The sequence below is a fragment of the Epinephelus fuscoguttatus genome, linkage group LG15 (genome assembly GCF_011397635.1).
Source record: "Epinephelus fuscoguttatus linkage group LG15, E.fuscoguttatus.final_Chr_v1".
NCBI classification, from domain to species: domain Eukaryota; kingdom Metazoa; phylum Chordata; class Actinopteri; order Perciformes; family Serranidae; genus Epinephelus; species Epinephelus fuscoguttatus.
In genome coordinates, this window is record NC_064766.1 from 5,929,956 (window position 1) to 5,947,602 (window position 17,647).

The window sequence follows — 17,647 nt, forward strand, 5'->3', positions numbered from 1 at the left end:
CTGTCTTGGATTACGGTGATGTTATGTATTGATACGCCTCTACCTCCACTCTAAAACCCCTAGATTCAGTTTAGCACTCCGCCCTAAGGTTTTCTCTAACCGCTACATTAGTCATCATTGCATCTTGTATATTTGGGTGGTCACCTCTAACAGTAAGACATGATTGGCAGTGATTTCTATTTATATTTAAAGCCTTAAAAGGGAACATGCCATATCACTTCTTTATTCAAATTAATTAAAAATAATAACTTCATAAACACTATACCTAAATGCTTCTACGTGATTTATTATTGCTTTAGTCTCTCCAACTGAAAAATGTGCATGTTTTCTTGTTTTAAGAGCTTTATCTAAAGCAGAAACTCTCTTTAACAAGTCCCAAAACAGGGACACAACATGAACAGGACATGAAAGATTTTGCCAAACTGAGTACAACAGTTATGAGTTAGTCCTCTTTTCATCAAACAGTGTATTTTTATATATCTAACTCTTTAATCCATTCCAGATCTCTTGTTTGAATTAACTCAGACTCACTCATCAAAATGAGATTTCTGACGACCCTTTCAGCTTCACATTTACATCCCAATTGATTACTATTTGAAAAATGTGTCATTACAGAATCACTGGTTAAAATTTCAAGTTTAAAACCTCCAGTGCCTGTGTCTCTGAGACATACAGCCTTGACTTTAGATCATTCATTTAACGTTTGTTCAGATCTTTTTACAGAGTCATAGACATGTTGCCACAGTGAGGAAAGCCTCCTTTAAAGAAAACATACAGTAGATATATTACCGTATCCCAGATCTGCAGTTTGATCTGTTTGCCATCTATAGTGATCATCCTCGCTCCAAATTCCACACCTGGACACAGACACACAAACAGAAGAATGTGGGATATGTACAATCAGTTACTGACTTAATTAAAAAGTTGTGCTGCTTATTAATGAACCTTTTAAGTTTATTACAACAACATTTTACTTTTTTCACTCACCTTATATTGGGAAAATTCTAAGAAATTAATTAATAAATAAATAAACAAAGTGGGACACAAACACAGCAAAGTATTTTAACTCTTTTTTTATGTATCAGGAAATTCCCATACTAACTTGGTGATACCCCTATGTGTTTCCATGGTTGACAGATAATCTCCCATGAATAGAGGCTGGGCTTCACACACCCCACCCCCTTTAGGTGGTCTCTGTCCACTTGTTTGGTCTGCACCAGAGTTCAGCTGACTATTTAAATACACTAAACCAAAAAGTGTTTGTTTCAATGGTACCAAAGGAGTCAAAGCACCCCTAAATTACCTCATATGTGTCTTTGGCATTTCTATACTACTGATAAAGCTGGGCTAAGCAAGAGTCAGGTGACAAAATTGGCTCTGGAAGACCAAACCTGCTGATGAACTATGTATCAGTAGGTGTGGTCTTCCTGATGCAGCTGCTGTACAGGAGTGTTTTATAATCCACTGTACATAGATCACACACAGATGAATAGGCAAAACAGATGCTGTAATGTAGTATATGTGATCACTGGCCTAACAGACCCCCATGGCAGAATGGTTGACTTTAAGCCACAAATGGCAGTAGGAGACTATAAAGGTTATCAATAGGAACTGATTTAGATTCTGTAAAATAAGATGTAGTGATTCTTTTACTTTCCAGCCATGGTGTGCTGGTTAATTATGATTTGAGCTGATTCAGGGCTATGCTGAGCTCTACCCTGCTTATCTACAACAACATTATCTTACTGTGATAAAAGTTCAACATATCAGTAACTTATAGTTAGAGCATGGCCCCATCACAGCTAATTACTTTTAATCAGCTCCACCTTTTGAGCCTGTTGGCAGCAACTGTACTAATTTTGCACTGCTTTCTAACAAGAGGCATGAGTACAGTTAGTAAATGCTAAATGATGATGGTATTGTATACATTTAATGAATGTTTTTGTAGCGATGATGTTGCTTTTAGTGCTAAATGTGTAGAAGAGAGGCATCTTACCGATAGTGAGATCGTGAACTGGCTGAAACCTCTTGTCTGTGAACTGTAGTAATAGACATGACTTCCCCACGCCTGAAAAACAAACACACACGGCACATTAAAGAGGGTCTAATGTAGCAAGATGATTAAGGAGTCACACAAACAAGCATCAACACAGATTCATTTTCAAAGGTGCCACATGTACTAAGAATAAAATACCACACGGACCAACATCATTATAAAATCAATTGCTTTATGAAGCCCTGAACTCCCACACAGCGCAGAGACACTCTGAGGTTTCTAGGTGACAACACTTTACAACATTACTGTTGTACACCATTGTATGTCTTATACAAATAATTCATTTAAATTAAACATGGGATTATTGGAATCATCATCAAGTTCAATCAATCCCAGCAAGGAGCTTACACACTATTCCTCCAACCTAGCTTTACATTGTTAAGTTAACCTGAGTCAAGTGCTAGCGAGCTAACAGGCCAGCTGGCTTCTTTGTATGTGTGATGTCACTGTTGTTTTTCTGAAAGGGCACCAGTGAATCTGTTCATCATTAACACCACTCTACATATGACTTCAGTTCTGAATGTTGCACACTGCTACAGATCCACACACACTCAGATGGACCAAAATGATCACGTCACCAGGTGTCAACACTCATTTCTTAAACTTTCAATGACCGGCTTTTATTAGTTTTAGTAATTCAGTCCAAAACTGGAACAACAACAAAAACAGCAGAGGATAATCTGATTACAAAGTCACTAAAAGATGCCTGCAAATTTCATTACAAAATCTAAACTAATTTTCATAGCATCATGAAATATTTGAGTGGAAATGCTGTATGCCAACAGATTCTCAGAAGCCATCAATACAGAAACAGTGAGCTGGAACTTCCTTTACACATTCTAAAAAACAAACACTCCGAAGCATTAGAAACACACTTAACAGGTTTGGTGCAGCAGCGGCTCCACTGAAACCTGTTTGAACCTTTGCGTCCTTAGTCACTGTTTGAAGGGAAGTCTACACTGAACAGCAGTTCTATAAAACACTTTCATTTTCAGTATACATAACATGATCACCAGAAGTGAAAAAGCAGTGCGTTATAATACTTTATAAACACAGCTTTGTTAATACTCTTGATTGGTCAATTACAGCATTCTATGGTCTGTTATTTCTGAAAAGCAGGGTCTGGATCTGATGGAGAAGCAAAAGACATCATCATCAGACAGCCTGTCACTCAAAGTGGCCCATCCTTAATTTTATGTAACTTGAAGCCTTGATAAAATGTAAACAGGAGAGTCATAGGCCTATAGAAATTCACCCCCTGTACAGTTTTCATGAAATAGGCTAGAGACAAAAATTGTTTATTTCTGCTGTACAGTTGGGCATTTTCACATGGGGGTCTACGGGGACTGACTTTGATTCGTTTAATAAAATAGCTGAGCCGCTTCTGTGTCGGTGCGAGTTTGTTGGGACCATTTAAGTGTTTAACAGCTGCTGCTGTGTTAGCTCTTGCCAACTGAGCAGATGCTGAACTGACCATTTGCCAGGAGAGGAGTGGCTCTGCAGTGCTGCGTCTAACCTGTGTACAGCAACAACAAAAAGTTTGCCTATCCAAGGGACGCCGTTAGCCGTTAGCAGTGTCTGTAATAACTCCGGTCACGGTCTGTGAAAAATTTTTTTTTTTCCAGCGGATGTCTTACTTACAACATGATTGAGCTAACTGGAGTAGTTTCATGTCATATCCTACAATGGGAGGCTTTTAACAGATGACGTCCTAATGTTAGCTTTGCTGCTGCTGTTAGCTATCCTTGTCAGCTGATGCTTTCTAGACATCGTGATTTCCCAAAACTGACTAAATACTACACATAGCAACACAAAACTGCTTTGCTAGCTCAATCATGTTGTAACTAAGATATCCGCTGGAAAAAATATTTTTTTCACGGACCGTTTACTGAGTTATTACAGACACCGCTAACAGCTAACGGTTAGCCCAGCTAATCTACGATAACCATTAATTACAAAACGTCACATCCCGCCTTGAGTATATCCAATCAGCACCAAGTAATCCCCAAGCTCCAGCCAGGAGTTTCTCGGGTCCGTTCTGAGTACCTACTCTGAGGCAGGGACTTGTTTAGCCCCTGTAAAAGTTCTGGAACTCTGTCCTTCGGGGGTGGTTCCTGCGGTGGAGACATGCCCCAACGGCCCCGGCCCCGTAAAATTACCCCGAAGTTCCTGCAGTGGAAACGGGCCTATTGAGGATATATTGGTTGCATTCACAACTGCACTTGGAGCAGTCCACTTGTGATCCAATGACCCAAGACACATAAGTGTGAACGAAACCTTAGTCAAATCAAGTGGGTGTATTCCAAAGTCTTTTTTTTTAGAACAAAACCAGTGGGGGTGGAGCTGAAACGATAAGAAGCAAGGACTCAACAATTTATATTTACCAAAAAGAAGACTTAACAGAATGACATGTAATGCATCAATAATGAATTCAGCCTGTCACTCAGTCCAGATCTATTTATCAACCAGCGCTATCGACTGTCCTCTATTCACCTCTAAGTCCACTATACTGCACTTAGATTGCTGAAGATATAACGTTTCAATGTCTTTTTGAGCAAGATGTTTTGAAGTGAATCATATACACCCCAATCTAATAGTGTTCAATTTTAAGCGTGCAGCTGATAAGAAAGGACAAGAGAGTCCAATAGATAAAGATATTGCTATTTAATGCTTATTTTGCAGGGTTTAATGCCAGGATGAGCATTCAGAGCTTTGAGGTTACGGAGCACATGGTGTCAACAAGCAGTGGATGGGAGGAGGGGGTGGGGCAAGAAAAGAAGGATGCTAATGAGAAGGCCAGAAAGAGAAGCTGAGAGACATTCAAGGAGGTGACAGAGAGGGACATGGTCTTCCTCCTTCATGGTTTCCACGGGTTACCATTGCCAAGCAGCAGTGTTGCTAGGCAGGCATCATTGTGTGATGATGATGATAAGAGATGGAGGGATCACGATGAGGGCAGCTATATAGAGGTGTAACAATCATGTCATCGTCACCTCCATCACACTTGTGTGTGCAGTCAAAACACACCTGCAAACAATACACTCCTCTACTACCAAGGCTTAATGGCTATCGCAGAGGACACATTAAGCAATTTAGTTTGCATTTGCTACATATTTCCAATCAGCTAGATTAGTCACAATACAATTAAAGGACCATTCTAGCATGGTGCAGCTTCCTATTTCTAGCTGAGGGCTAACACTGTGACGCCTGTGGTACAGAGCATGGGCAAACTGTCTACAGAGCCCACAATCATAACCTGCTGTGCCTTCAAATAGCGAGAGTAGCTAAAGTCAGTCATAATTAATAGAGAACTATGCAATATGTTACAGTGTTGGGTCTTTCCTACAGCGTCTAGTTAAAGGTAATAATACCTTACCAGACTAGAAGCTTTTATCACGCAGAGGTCATTTGTAATGTGGAAAGACCTGCTGGGCTATCAGAAAACAACCAAGTGCCTGAGTGGCTGGTTAGAGAACAGGTTTACTGGCTGACTGACAGGATGACTGACAGGTGGATTAATTGCTCAGCTCTGGCTGAGCAAACACCAGTCTAATTCAATACAAGTGGACCAATGAAATAAGCACTGGCCAACATTCTGGTTCACTTCCATTCTACTGTAAGTGGTAGGTCTACAGTAGCTAAAAACCTACATGCTAACTATAAGAAAGCTTTGCTAAAAAACTTAAGCTATGAGCCAGGTGTTCAGTAGAACATTTAGCCCTTTAAAAGTTTGGTTTTAGAGTACAACAACCTAAAACAATATTCTGCACTGGAACAGCAGAAACATAAAGAGGAGATGAGTCTGGCAACATGAGACTATCCAAACATAAACTAGAGTGCTGTTCTTCATACAAGGATACCTGCTCAATTTGACTGTTGATTATTTAGCTGAAGCCTGGATATGTCAGTTATAGAAAGATGGCTGTAGTCACAGCAATAAGTCCTTAAGTTTAACGGCATACTCCATTGGGCATCCATTTAACATTGCTGTTGTAATTATGGTTTTCAGAAGAGAACATGTGCGCTGCTAAAAAATTAACATATCTTTTATGTTAGGACAATGGTTACATTGAATCCTTTATTACAATGTTGTTTCAGTAATTAAGATATAAGTAGCTATATAAGACTAAAGGCTTGTCTTCATGGGAGGTTTTTTCCAATCACAATTTACAGCCTTTCATCTCATGCATTTGACAGAACAGTTCTATTTGTGGTGATAACTGACTGAGGGTGGAGGAGGACCTTTACTTTGAGTTAGCTTTATTGACCATTTGTAGCGACTCAAATCCAGCCAGCATAAACCCCAGAGCTGGGGGTCTGGTCCCAGACCACCCCAACTCCCCGCTAGCAGACTTTCTGTTGCAGGTTAGACCCAGCCCTGCCTCTGGCTTCCAGCACGCTGTGATGCCTGGAGTTTGAGGTGGCTAAATTCAAGATGCTACAGAAGGTAACTAAAGCTAAATGCAGCACACTTTGTGCTCATGACAGCATCAGATGTAAACATTAATGGTGTTCTTTTCGCCTGAGGTATAGCCTTAGCTAGCTCAGTGGTGCAAGGTCAGCTAGCAGGAGATGCATGCTTCCTTCTGTGTGTGATATGGTTGGGGGGTGTATTTCGGTAGAAAAAAAAAAGTTCCTAAATCGAAGTGTTCACAGCAAGGTCTATGGAGTGTCTTGAGTAACTGGGTCATGATTTTTGGAGAGAGACATGGCAGTTGAGTTTTTTCAAGTGTATTTTTTTTGGCACTTAGAGCACCACAAGTCAAAAGATGTACACTGGCATTTGTCATGTTAACTTGTAACTTGACCCTATTTCGGTATAAACGGTGTTGTCTAAATGTACATCTTGCCTGAAGATATATCGATATCATACATAGTCTTTATACGGCCATGCCCTAGGAGACACAGTCCATAATATTCCATCCTATATTAACTACTGTGCTTATGTGTTGTGATTTAGGCACTGCTAAAATGCAGGTAACCGAAACTCAATACTTGCCGGACACATATTGGGGCACAGTGGAGCTTTGAGCTAAATACTATAATCAGTATGCCAACAATGACAATATTAAAATGCTGATGTTAAGCTTGCACAGCATAACAGGTCACTATTTTAATTTAGCCAGTTAGCATTCCAACATTAGCCAATAAGCACTAAAACACAGAGTACAGCTGAGGCTGATGGGAATGTAATTCATTTTTTTGCATTTTGTCAAGCACTAATTTACTAGATATGCTGTAAGATTTACCTGCTGGTGGTACTACATGTGCCAATGTTACAGACCTTGAATATATGTACCAAATTTCACGGCCATCCCCCCCAACATTTGTCAAGATGCTTTGCTGTGGACACAAATAGAGGACTGACCAATCAACCGACTGACACTTGCATCCGTACAATCCCCAAGTGAGGGTAAAAAATAAGAATAAAAATTAAATTAAATTGATATAATGATAATCAGTACAATCAACAAAATTACCGATCTAAATTTAGTATTAGCTTCTCTATGGAGTGTGTCCTGTAGTGCCTTAAAACACAATAGTGATTCAAGAAGTAAGGTACTTGTTGCTAGAAAAAGAAAACAACTATTCTACGTACTTTTAAGGTGACACTTTTGGACTGGAAAGTCAAGGATGCCAATCTATCTTTTATTGATGCCTTTGAGGCATCAATAAGAGGCTCATTTTGGCAGGCTGTTCCAGGTAATTTATTTCATTCATACTGTGCTGCAAATGTTGCAGTGTTCAGCAGGCCAATGAGATACTGCTCTGCTCACTTACAGTGGTAACCTGAAACTTAGCAAGGTCAGCAGATAGCACTGCAATCCCTGCTGAGTAACCTGACAGGAAGTCTGCCCAGATAACCTGTCCTCCTACAGTAACTGCTACTGAGGTGCCTTCAAGCATGGAAATTGATCTAATGACAGTTGCCCCTGTGGCCACCTTGTGGACTAGGGACTTGTGGTACCTGAAGCTCCAATTTTAAAAATAGATTTGCAGGGTCTAAAAAGTTGGCCATGTAATCATAATGTTCCTGGTTCAAGTCTGGTGGGAGACGTTTGACACATTTCTTCCTCCCTCTGTCTCACTCTGAAACCATTGGCTCTGTTTAAATTAATGGTAACACAATCGTGACCCGCAAACAATAAGTCATAATACATCAGAATACCACCTTGTCTATGAGGCATTTAGCACACTTGATCTTAGTAAGTGAGGTCATATGCCAGCAAATGAGCCACACTAGAGTCTATATAAGATTCCTGTTACGTATTAGTGTAGCATGCTCAGCAATCACATACACTACACAGAGAGCTGATAAACACACTGGATAAAGCTAGACCCTTCATGTGTCATAGAGAAATGCTTTAATGAATTAAATATCTTAAAGGATCACTTTATACAATCATGAGCTGAAGACGTAATGCCAAGTTGGGCTTACAAAGATCACATATTTGTGTGGGCATATTCATAAGAGCAAGGGACTCTTGGCCAGGGCTCATAGAGAAATCTACTTCAGCTTTCAATTTATTTTCCATATCAATTTCACAGTTTTGGTTTTAATTTTTGCATATGGGATTGTCTAGTTTTAGTCAAGCTTTTATTTTGTTCCAATTCTATCTAAATTGACATAAACAATACTAAAGAGGGACAACAAAAGAAGTCAAAAAGTATGTTGTAAGAATAGACTATGTGAGCATGTCTAAATACAGTTAAACAGAACTTCGTACGATGACTTGACCCCATGTTAACTTTGACAACAGATTTAGTGATTTATAGAGGTGTAACACTATGTGAGCAGATATCAGCCAGAGATATTAAACACAATGTAGCAACAGTCCATTAGCAGTAGCACTGCACAAGAAAAGTGTGATTCTCTACAAACTTTCTCCACACTGCCTCTATGGTTCCTGCTGTAAATGTTAAGTCACTGCAGACACATACACTGTACTCTGACCTATGATCAACTCCACAAAAGGTTCAGTGACCATACGGAGGGATTGCTCATGCTTCCTCATGCAATAGTTTTAATGCTAAATATTTTAATGACTTTAGAATATTGTATTTATAGTTACATCAACCTTTACATTGTGCTTAGGTGGTATCTATTTTTTAATACCTTCCTGAAATTTCCCTGAGGTATACTGTATTTGATGGCATTTGTGTGCATCTACTCTACATGTTAAGTTAAAAAAATCCCCAATGAACTGTAGTCCCCTCAGAGTAATGTCTGTGCTTCAGCTAGTTACCAGTGATCCACAATGCACCTCAAAATTCTGAAAACAGGGTCAAACCTCTTAAAAAAAGGTGGTAAGTCTCTGGAAATTTGCAGACCTACGGGCACTGTTCCATAGAACAGTTTATTTTTGGAAGTTTAAGTACAGAGACTATAATTTTCTTTCAGAGTCAGTCTGTCTTTCTGCCAATGAGATCTGTGGACAGGCTGGCTGAAGGCCACTGGCTAAAGGAAAGAAAATCCAGCCTAAAACGGAATTCACATCATTGTTTCTATTGTTCAGGGCTGTTTAATCAATAGTGACTTACTTACATCTGTAATCCCCAGCTACTGCCTCATCATATCATCATGAAGGAAAGTCTGTCCTCAAGTCCCTGCAAAGCTTCGCTTCCACTGAATGGGGGACTAAATGTCTTGATTTTTTTTAAGTCTTATTATGGGAATTTTTGCCTTTTTTATGCGATAGCATACAGTAGAGAGTTGACAGGAAAAAGGGGGAGGGGGATAATATTGGAGCAAGGTTCACCAGCCCAACTCAAAATGAGGATGCTGCAATTATATGGCAAGTGTTAAGCCTGGCCTACGCTAAAAGAATTTTCAAATCTGAGAGAGCCCACACAAAAGGACATGTAGCGATAAATTTAACAGTTCCTATAGTATGTGAAGAGCAACAATTTGGCCTTAAAAGTGCCACCCTCCTGGAATAGAGGAAATTTCATAAAGGATCAATGACAAATTGAGAATCAGTGTCTCTATTAGAAAAAGAAAAAAAAAAGCTTAAAATGAAAATTGATGTTTTCCAGACTACACAGAGTTACTTTTTGAGTCTTAGGGACTGACTAAAATACCCAAGGTATACCACTACTCTAAAGTGGTACAAGAACTAGTTATGGAAAAACTAGGAAAAAAATGTGTGCAAGTAATGGCTAAGAATAAATCATTCCAGATACAAATACAAGTCTTAGTACAGGTCAGTTTCACTGTACAAAACTACAGCAAAAGAATTAAACAAAAAACAACAACAAAAAAACCCACTGCTGTATAAGGGTGTTAGCTAAAACCTTTAAAACATTTATCTACTTTTTCTGACTGACTGGCACTGGCTTTTCCTCATTCTCTGAGTGCAGTGGTAATGCTTATCACAAATCTCTACCAGCTGGATGAGTCAAATGACTACATTTTCCTCTGCATGTCCAACTATCTACTGCTGTTGGACTACAAACTAATAAAAATCCCAACCATTGTTGTGGTTCAGGTAGGGGTTATGGCTCATTTGTACTCCCTTAACATTATGAAAATAGATGCATCTGTTTCAAATGTTGTAAATGTCATTGCCCCCATACTTCCATATGTCCTTTATGATAGCACAGATACAGCCAAGAGATGGCACTAGAGGGCAGAGTCAAAAGTTTCACACAACAAACAAGGCGATGGTGAAGGAGGTCTTAATATTGTACCTTTAAATGGAGGCAACGTTGTAGACAGCGGTGGTCTGTGTGGCCATTATATACATCCCAACATGTGGACGGAGAATTCTTTTCACTGTATTACAGATTAATTCAGTTCCACATCTATTTAAATGTCTTTGTCATCTCTTATCTCACTTAAACTATGCTACACTGCCTCCACAATCTTCGTTGGTGTTGCTCCGTTTCATCCATATCCGTAACGCAGATTACGGACAGAAGGCTCCTTCTGTCTCCATATCAAACGTTAAGCATAAATGAGCCCTTAGACTGTGACCTGGAGAGCAATGGAGGGAAGACCAAGGCCTTTGAAGCAGAAATATGTAAGTAATGAATTTCAGTAATAAAACATCTGTTGCTATACAACTGGACAAGCATGGAGAGCAAAGGCTTTTGTGGATGGAGCTGCTGGTGTTGTAGATTGGGGATATACTGGTATTTGCTTTGGTGAATCAGCATGGCAGTTACGAGGGTACAAACAGACACACCCAGCTGAAACATGTCAAACTACTGTAGACCATGACTAGCCTCAGATAGTGAGGACAGATAACATGTGGTTGTACTCAGGAAAAACCAGAGAATCCCAATTAATCGGAGGACGAGATAAGGACCTGACAGGTTCTATTATGCAGAGGTGCAAAATTATAAAAAAAAAAATAAAAACAGACAAACCTTTAAAAAATAAATTAAAATAATAAATGGGTAAACTATATGTACTTTTAACATTGGTAAACCATTAAAAATGATCAATTTTCATATTTGTAATTGTCTTAACATTTTACTCAGTTATAAATCAAAATGTCAAGACCTGAGCAAAAATACTAACTTAACTATTATTATTATCATTATTATTATTTAATGTATTTTTTTTGTACCTTTTTATAGACTTAAGATAATTATGTGATTATTATTATTATTTCATTTTATTTTATTTTTTACCATTGTATAGACTTAAGATAATTATGTGAAAAATAACTGTTACTCCACAAATGGCTTTTTGACATCAACTTTGCTTTAACCTTTGGAGAAAAAAAAAAAACCAAAAAAAAACCATCCAATCTAAGTCTCCTTCTCTTGTTGTCTAAAAGGCCTCTGTCAGGATGTATTTGGAATAACCAACTCACTTAATCTTCATCAAATTAAAAATAATTAGTTTAAGGTTTTACAGAACCTGAGTGACTGCTTTTTTTGGCTTAAATTACCCTTAGCAAACAATTAGCCTAGACGGATAACATCCTAAACAAATTCATCATCAAAACCAGCTGGCATCCTGAACAATCACATCACAACACAGAACAATTCACATATGTACACTCTGCTAGTTTCCTGCCTTTATATAATCTGTGTGTTTACATGTGGAATGTCAACCAGTGTAACTGTTGATCTCCTTGTTGACAGAAATCACATGATCCAGTATTAGCAAACATCCTCCAACAAAACTAACTGCTCCTTCAGATATTTGCAGGCCTGTGGCCTTGGGTATTATGATTTCCAGAGCTGTAGCATTTGCCAGCATTATGGCATGTCAACCTTCTTCAAAATATGGATATATATATTGGGGCTGAGCGACATGGAGAAAATCCAATATCATGACATTTTTGACAAAATGCCTCAATATTAATATTGCAATGATACTGTAGGGTTGACTGTTAGCTCTTTCACAAAATATTTACGCAATGAGATTGATGATAAATAATCATTAGTAATGTGGATATAATGACTATGTGGTTAAAGGCAAATAATGGAACAGCTAGAACAGTCTGGTAAGTTTAGAAAATGACATCACTTTACTGTAATGCAGGCTTTAAAAAAAGGAAAGGACAACACTGATATTACGATATCCAAAATCTAGGATGATATCTAGTCTCATATCATGACATTAATATAACAGTGATAGATTACCCAGCCCTATTACATACAAATGAGTGATATTTTATCATTGTAGAGTGTAGAAAATATGATGCTATGACACGGACTGCTAATTGGTATTTGGAAAGATTCTTTCACTTTCTCTTCTTATCTTGTGTATCTTTTTTTTCTATTAGATTTACTCTTCAATGTAGATGACTACTCTTAGTAGTCTTACCAAATAGTGTGGGATTAGGTAGTGATATCAAAAACAGGTTCCTCTATGCTGAACAGAACATTCAGAGTACTTAAACCACATTTTTACTTAAATATATATTTGCATCTGTTATTGCCCCATGCCTAATCTTACCCTTAACTCACCTTTAGAGGAAGATTTGTATTGGGAACAAATAAGCCAACCGGGTTTGTGCTTGGCAAAAAAACAAGGTTTAGATGCTACCACAGTCTCTGACACGGTCCCAAAAACTCCCCACCCAAATTAGTGATATCACACTGTGACAGCGAAAATTTGCTGATTTGGTCAATTTGAACTTAGCCTTCATTCTGTCAAATACCTTTGTGAAAGTCAACTTAACATCCATGAACATTTCTCTTTCCTTCTGTTCTTCAATTTTGTATTAAAAAGATAACAGGACCTATGATGTCAAAGCTTAACATGTGGTGGTCTACTGCATTTACAACATGAGAAAAATGTACTGTATAAATGTGCATAACATCTGCACTGTTGATGGGACTTATGGATTACTGCTGCTTGTAGAAGGGCTTCAATAGAAAATAGAAAGGTTTGGGGTTTTCTGGCAACCCACAATGACATAAAGGAACACTTGCAATGCTGCTGGTCATATAGTGACCACAGAAAATGTCAGTGTGTAGATGTAAGTTATCAAAATGGCATACACACCGGTATAGTCAAATGTAATTCAACACATAGGCTCTGCAATAAAAACTGTTTCAAAATGTACTTGCACACACATACATATCATCCTGTACAAACAGGTACCTCTGAAATACCAAAACAGACATTTCGTATTAAGTTTTTTCTTAGTTATATTATCAAATACCTTTTAAGGATAGTTACTACCTGTGAAGCTGAAACTTGTTAATGCAGTCATCATTTGTACCTTCTCATTTTGCTAAGGATTCTTTAAAACACCAATAAAAACCTGAACACTTGACCAGATTAGAAAAATAAACATTGTTTTAGATGCTTGCACTGCACACGGGACTGTGCAGAGTATTTCTGGTGTAGACATGCATGTAATCAAGATGGACCTTGGCTGCATCTCTCTTCAGCACTTGCTACTAGTGATAAACAACAACAGCAGGCAAAACATGTTTCGCAATAACGCTGTAGTAAACTTGCAGCCCACCACAGTGATCATCTAAGATACATTTACAGATAAGTGCATTATGAATCTTTCCCCCATATGATTCATTAACTTCCACTGTAATAACTGTCTAGGTTTGGACTAGTATACTGACAATGTGCATGAAAAAAAATTCAATAATACTTTTATTGTTGATTTCTCAACTGGGAACCCCTGTTTTCACTGTATATTTAACCCAAATCTTTGGTTTGGCTTCCTGTATTGAATCCTAACACATTTCTCCCTCTACCTGTGATGACTGCTGTTAACCCTGTGTGTTTTTTTAACACTGTTGCTACATCATTATAATACATCAGTATCACAAATGCACCTGCTGCCGTACTGCAAGCTAACGGAGCAGGCCGCTCATCAGGACAGCCAGCTCACGTTAACATTTGGTCACAAATAACAAGTGTTCTACGCCATTTTAGGAAATATTAAAGGCTTTAGCTTGACGTTTTGGCCTTCTGTGACAAGAAGCTAAGCTAGTGTAAACTGTGATAGTTGACGATAGATCCACGACAAAAATGATTGGTTATTATGATTATCTATTCCATGTAACAAGATCGAATGACCGGCTAATGTGCTGCCGTGACAGCTGTTTGCTGAATATTTAGTTGAACAGCTAATGCTAGCTAAGCATTTAGCTGAGCTAGCAAGCTGTAGCTAACACCCCCACCCTCGACGCAAACGGACAATAGGCCCAACTGTGTCAACAACTGCTACGCCAAAGTAGTATAGGACTATCTTCCATTAGGGTGCCTGTGTATAATCTTCTGACACTGTCAGGGTGTTTGAATTATTATTCAACTATGTTAAGATTGTAGAATAGGAGCTGTCATCCCACCCCTTGCGTCTCTGCTTTTACCACGTCATTGGACTATCCAACACTGCGGAAATACACCACTAGCTAAGAGCTAGCCGAATGCTAACAGGCAGCCTAGCTGGCACTTGCTGCAGCTTACCCGTGTCTCCGATGATGATGTATTTGAAGAGGTACGCGTACGCCATGGCCCCTGGTTTGTGCAGTCAGCTGTCTCGACCGTTACACCTTCGTTAAACCAACTGTGAACCGTGTGAAAAAGGTAGCTGACAGCTCGTTAGCCTGTTTTTCTCTGTCGGTGTTGAGGAAGGAACAATAAACAGCCAGAGCCTCAGCTCTACGTCACACGGTCCGCCCTCGCCACGCTACAATATGATGACTTCAGGGTCTCCTCGGAAAAATTACAGTTCTTCGATTATTGCGATCTTAAGATGATTGTCAGCTTATGTGGCATTTTTTTTTACAAGTAAGCCAAACGGCTAAACCCAGAATTGACAAAAGAACTCTTTTATTGTGAGAGACAGAGAAATACTGTGTTTAAATAAATGCTGCCGTAAAATTATTGAGGAATCTGTTACAGGACACGTATAAAATCAGTCTGGGGACACTAGTGGCTACATTACATCTGTCTTGCTGCAAAAACCAATTGTCCTCTGGGAAACAATAAAAAGATGAAAGTGATTAAAGCAACAAACTTTAGCAGCAGGGTTTCTACCAGGGTCTGTGACTGTAGTCATCATCAGAGTTGGTCATTTGGTCATGTCTGTGTGTGTTGTTATGTGTGACAATGAGCTCCTAGCTGTAAAGATTAAGAGTACCTGTAGGACAGTGCTCATAAAAGACAAATCTATATGATCTGAAGCTTTTGTCAGCTGACATCAGCCTCTGTTAGCAATGAGTTCCTCTAAATCTCTCCTGGAAGATCTACAGACACACAGCTGCAACATAATACAACATTTAAAAGCACTCCAAAGAATCTTTCAACCTGAAGCATCCAAACGTGTTGGCTCCACAGGCAGATGTGGTACATTAATTTCTGCCTGTTTTCTGTCTCTTCAGCCATAATTGCTGTCGCTTCCAGCCATTTCATGTGATCATTGTCAATGATCTCTTATCTGCACTAAATCAATAATAGTGACAATAGGGAAGGGTTGTAAACAGCAAATGCTGCAATGTAAGGAATTTGCTCATTCTTTCTTGCTCATATCTGATCAGAAACACCAAACATGCCACAGGATCATACCACATGTTGAACAGATTCAAATATCATATCCTTACCACACACATGTATATCCATTGCTGGAGGAGGTATTCAGATCCTCTGGTAGTTCTAATACCACTCTGTAAACAAACAATACTACTTCAATAAAAGTATGTAAGTGTAATTAGGAAAATGTACCTGAATTATTAATATAGCCTGTAGCCTATCCCAGCTGACATTGTGCAAGAATGTATACATATCTTTAATATTCACCTTGTTATGAGATCATAGTTACCAACTGCTTGATTGTGCTTCTTGTAGGTTCTGAGATACAGCCATTTTCTTATACTAAATTCAGGGACACATGGCACTACTGGTTTTCTTAAAATATAAAGAAATATACAGAAAAAAAACAGTAGTGCCATGTGCCCAGGGAGTAAATATACTGTAGTACAATAAGAAAATCTCACCTTTCGGCCTAATGGGTTGAAAGATTTTGAAATCTTTAAATCTTGACTTTTACCAAAGGAAATTCAAAATTTCAGGTTAGCACAAATGGGTAAATGATTATCTAAACATATGTGAATTCATTTTTCTGTGCCATTAGATGACTAATTGTTTCAGCTCCACTTGTATATTCTGTTGGATAAGAAGTTTAATCTGTAACAAAGTGTTATATATTATAAACTACATATGTTTTGCATTCAAAAATCTTATTTGTAAAATAACTTGGAACTAAAGCTATGAAATAAATGTAGTGGAGTAATATTTACCTTGTACTGTAAAATATGGAAAGAAGTGTTATGTGGTGAATGTGTATAGGAAACAATTTGGATAAAAGATCTAAAGGGGAAAAAATGGGACAGGGGGTTGTGCTACAGTAAAAGACAGAAATTGTTTTGTAGGAAACAAACTTGCTCTAATGTTTATGTTCTAAAAAAAATGTTGCTAACTGCTTGCTTCCATGCAGTCAGTGCGACATCAATCCATATCACCAGTGTAGTAACTTAAGAGGAAACTGCCAAGTAAACAGTGTTAAATTACAGCAACAGAGTTAGCTCAAAGTAAAAAAAAAAAAAAAGAATAAAGCTGAGCTGTAGTGGCTCATCATTTCCTGCAGGGAGAAGCAAAGTGCCATACCTTAGAGCTGATTCTTTTTTATTGTCTGTGTGTAAGCTTCTTTTTGTGTGTCTGATTGAGGAGCGTAGTATGTGTGCACATACAGACAATTTTATTTTGCCAAGTGAACATCTAAAACAGCTCAGATGAGACCACAGTTGTTCCCATTCATTACATCTGCACAGGAGGTACAGTCATTAGACAATGATAAACAGTGAGATGTAACTGCATGCTGCATTGTTACATGGTGAGTTTATGAAAGAGCTACTTCAAAGAATAGGTGACACTCATCCTAGTATCGATCGTAACAGTAGTAAAAACCGACAGTAAGTTGAGGCACTAAGCAGCAAAAACAGTCCTCTCACCTGATCCTACTAGACATTGTTAGCTTTTTGACTGTGATTGTATTATGACACCCACCTGATTTATGTAGCAGCCTAATGTTAGTTACAGTGGAGCTTAAAAATACATTTTGACACAGAATGAGGACTGTGGATTTTTTCTACCACTGC

General features: G+C 38.4%; 1 protein-coding gene across 1 annotated transcript in view; it reads right to left on the minus strand.

Moving 5' to 3' along the window:
* rab2a (RAB2A, member RAS oncogene family) overlaps positions 1-15,176 on the minus strand; it is a 33,797-nt gene extending 18,621 nt beyond the window's left edge. Inside the window, exons 1-3 of the mRNA XM_049598749.1 lie at positions 14,958-15,176; positions 1,997-2,068; positions 790-857 (exon numbers count right to left, since the gene is read on the minus strand). Coding sequence (XP_049454706.1) covers positions 790-857; positions 1,997-2,068; positions 14,958-15,003 — 186 coding nt within the window. The 5' untranslated portion in view covers positions 15,004-15,176. The remainder of the gene's footprint in view (positions 1-789; positions 858-1,996; positions 2,069-14,957) is intronic.
* Between the last annotated feature and the right edge of the window lie 2,471 nt (positions 15,177-17,647).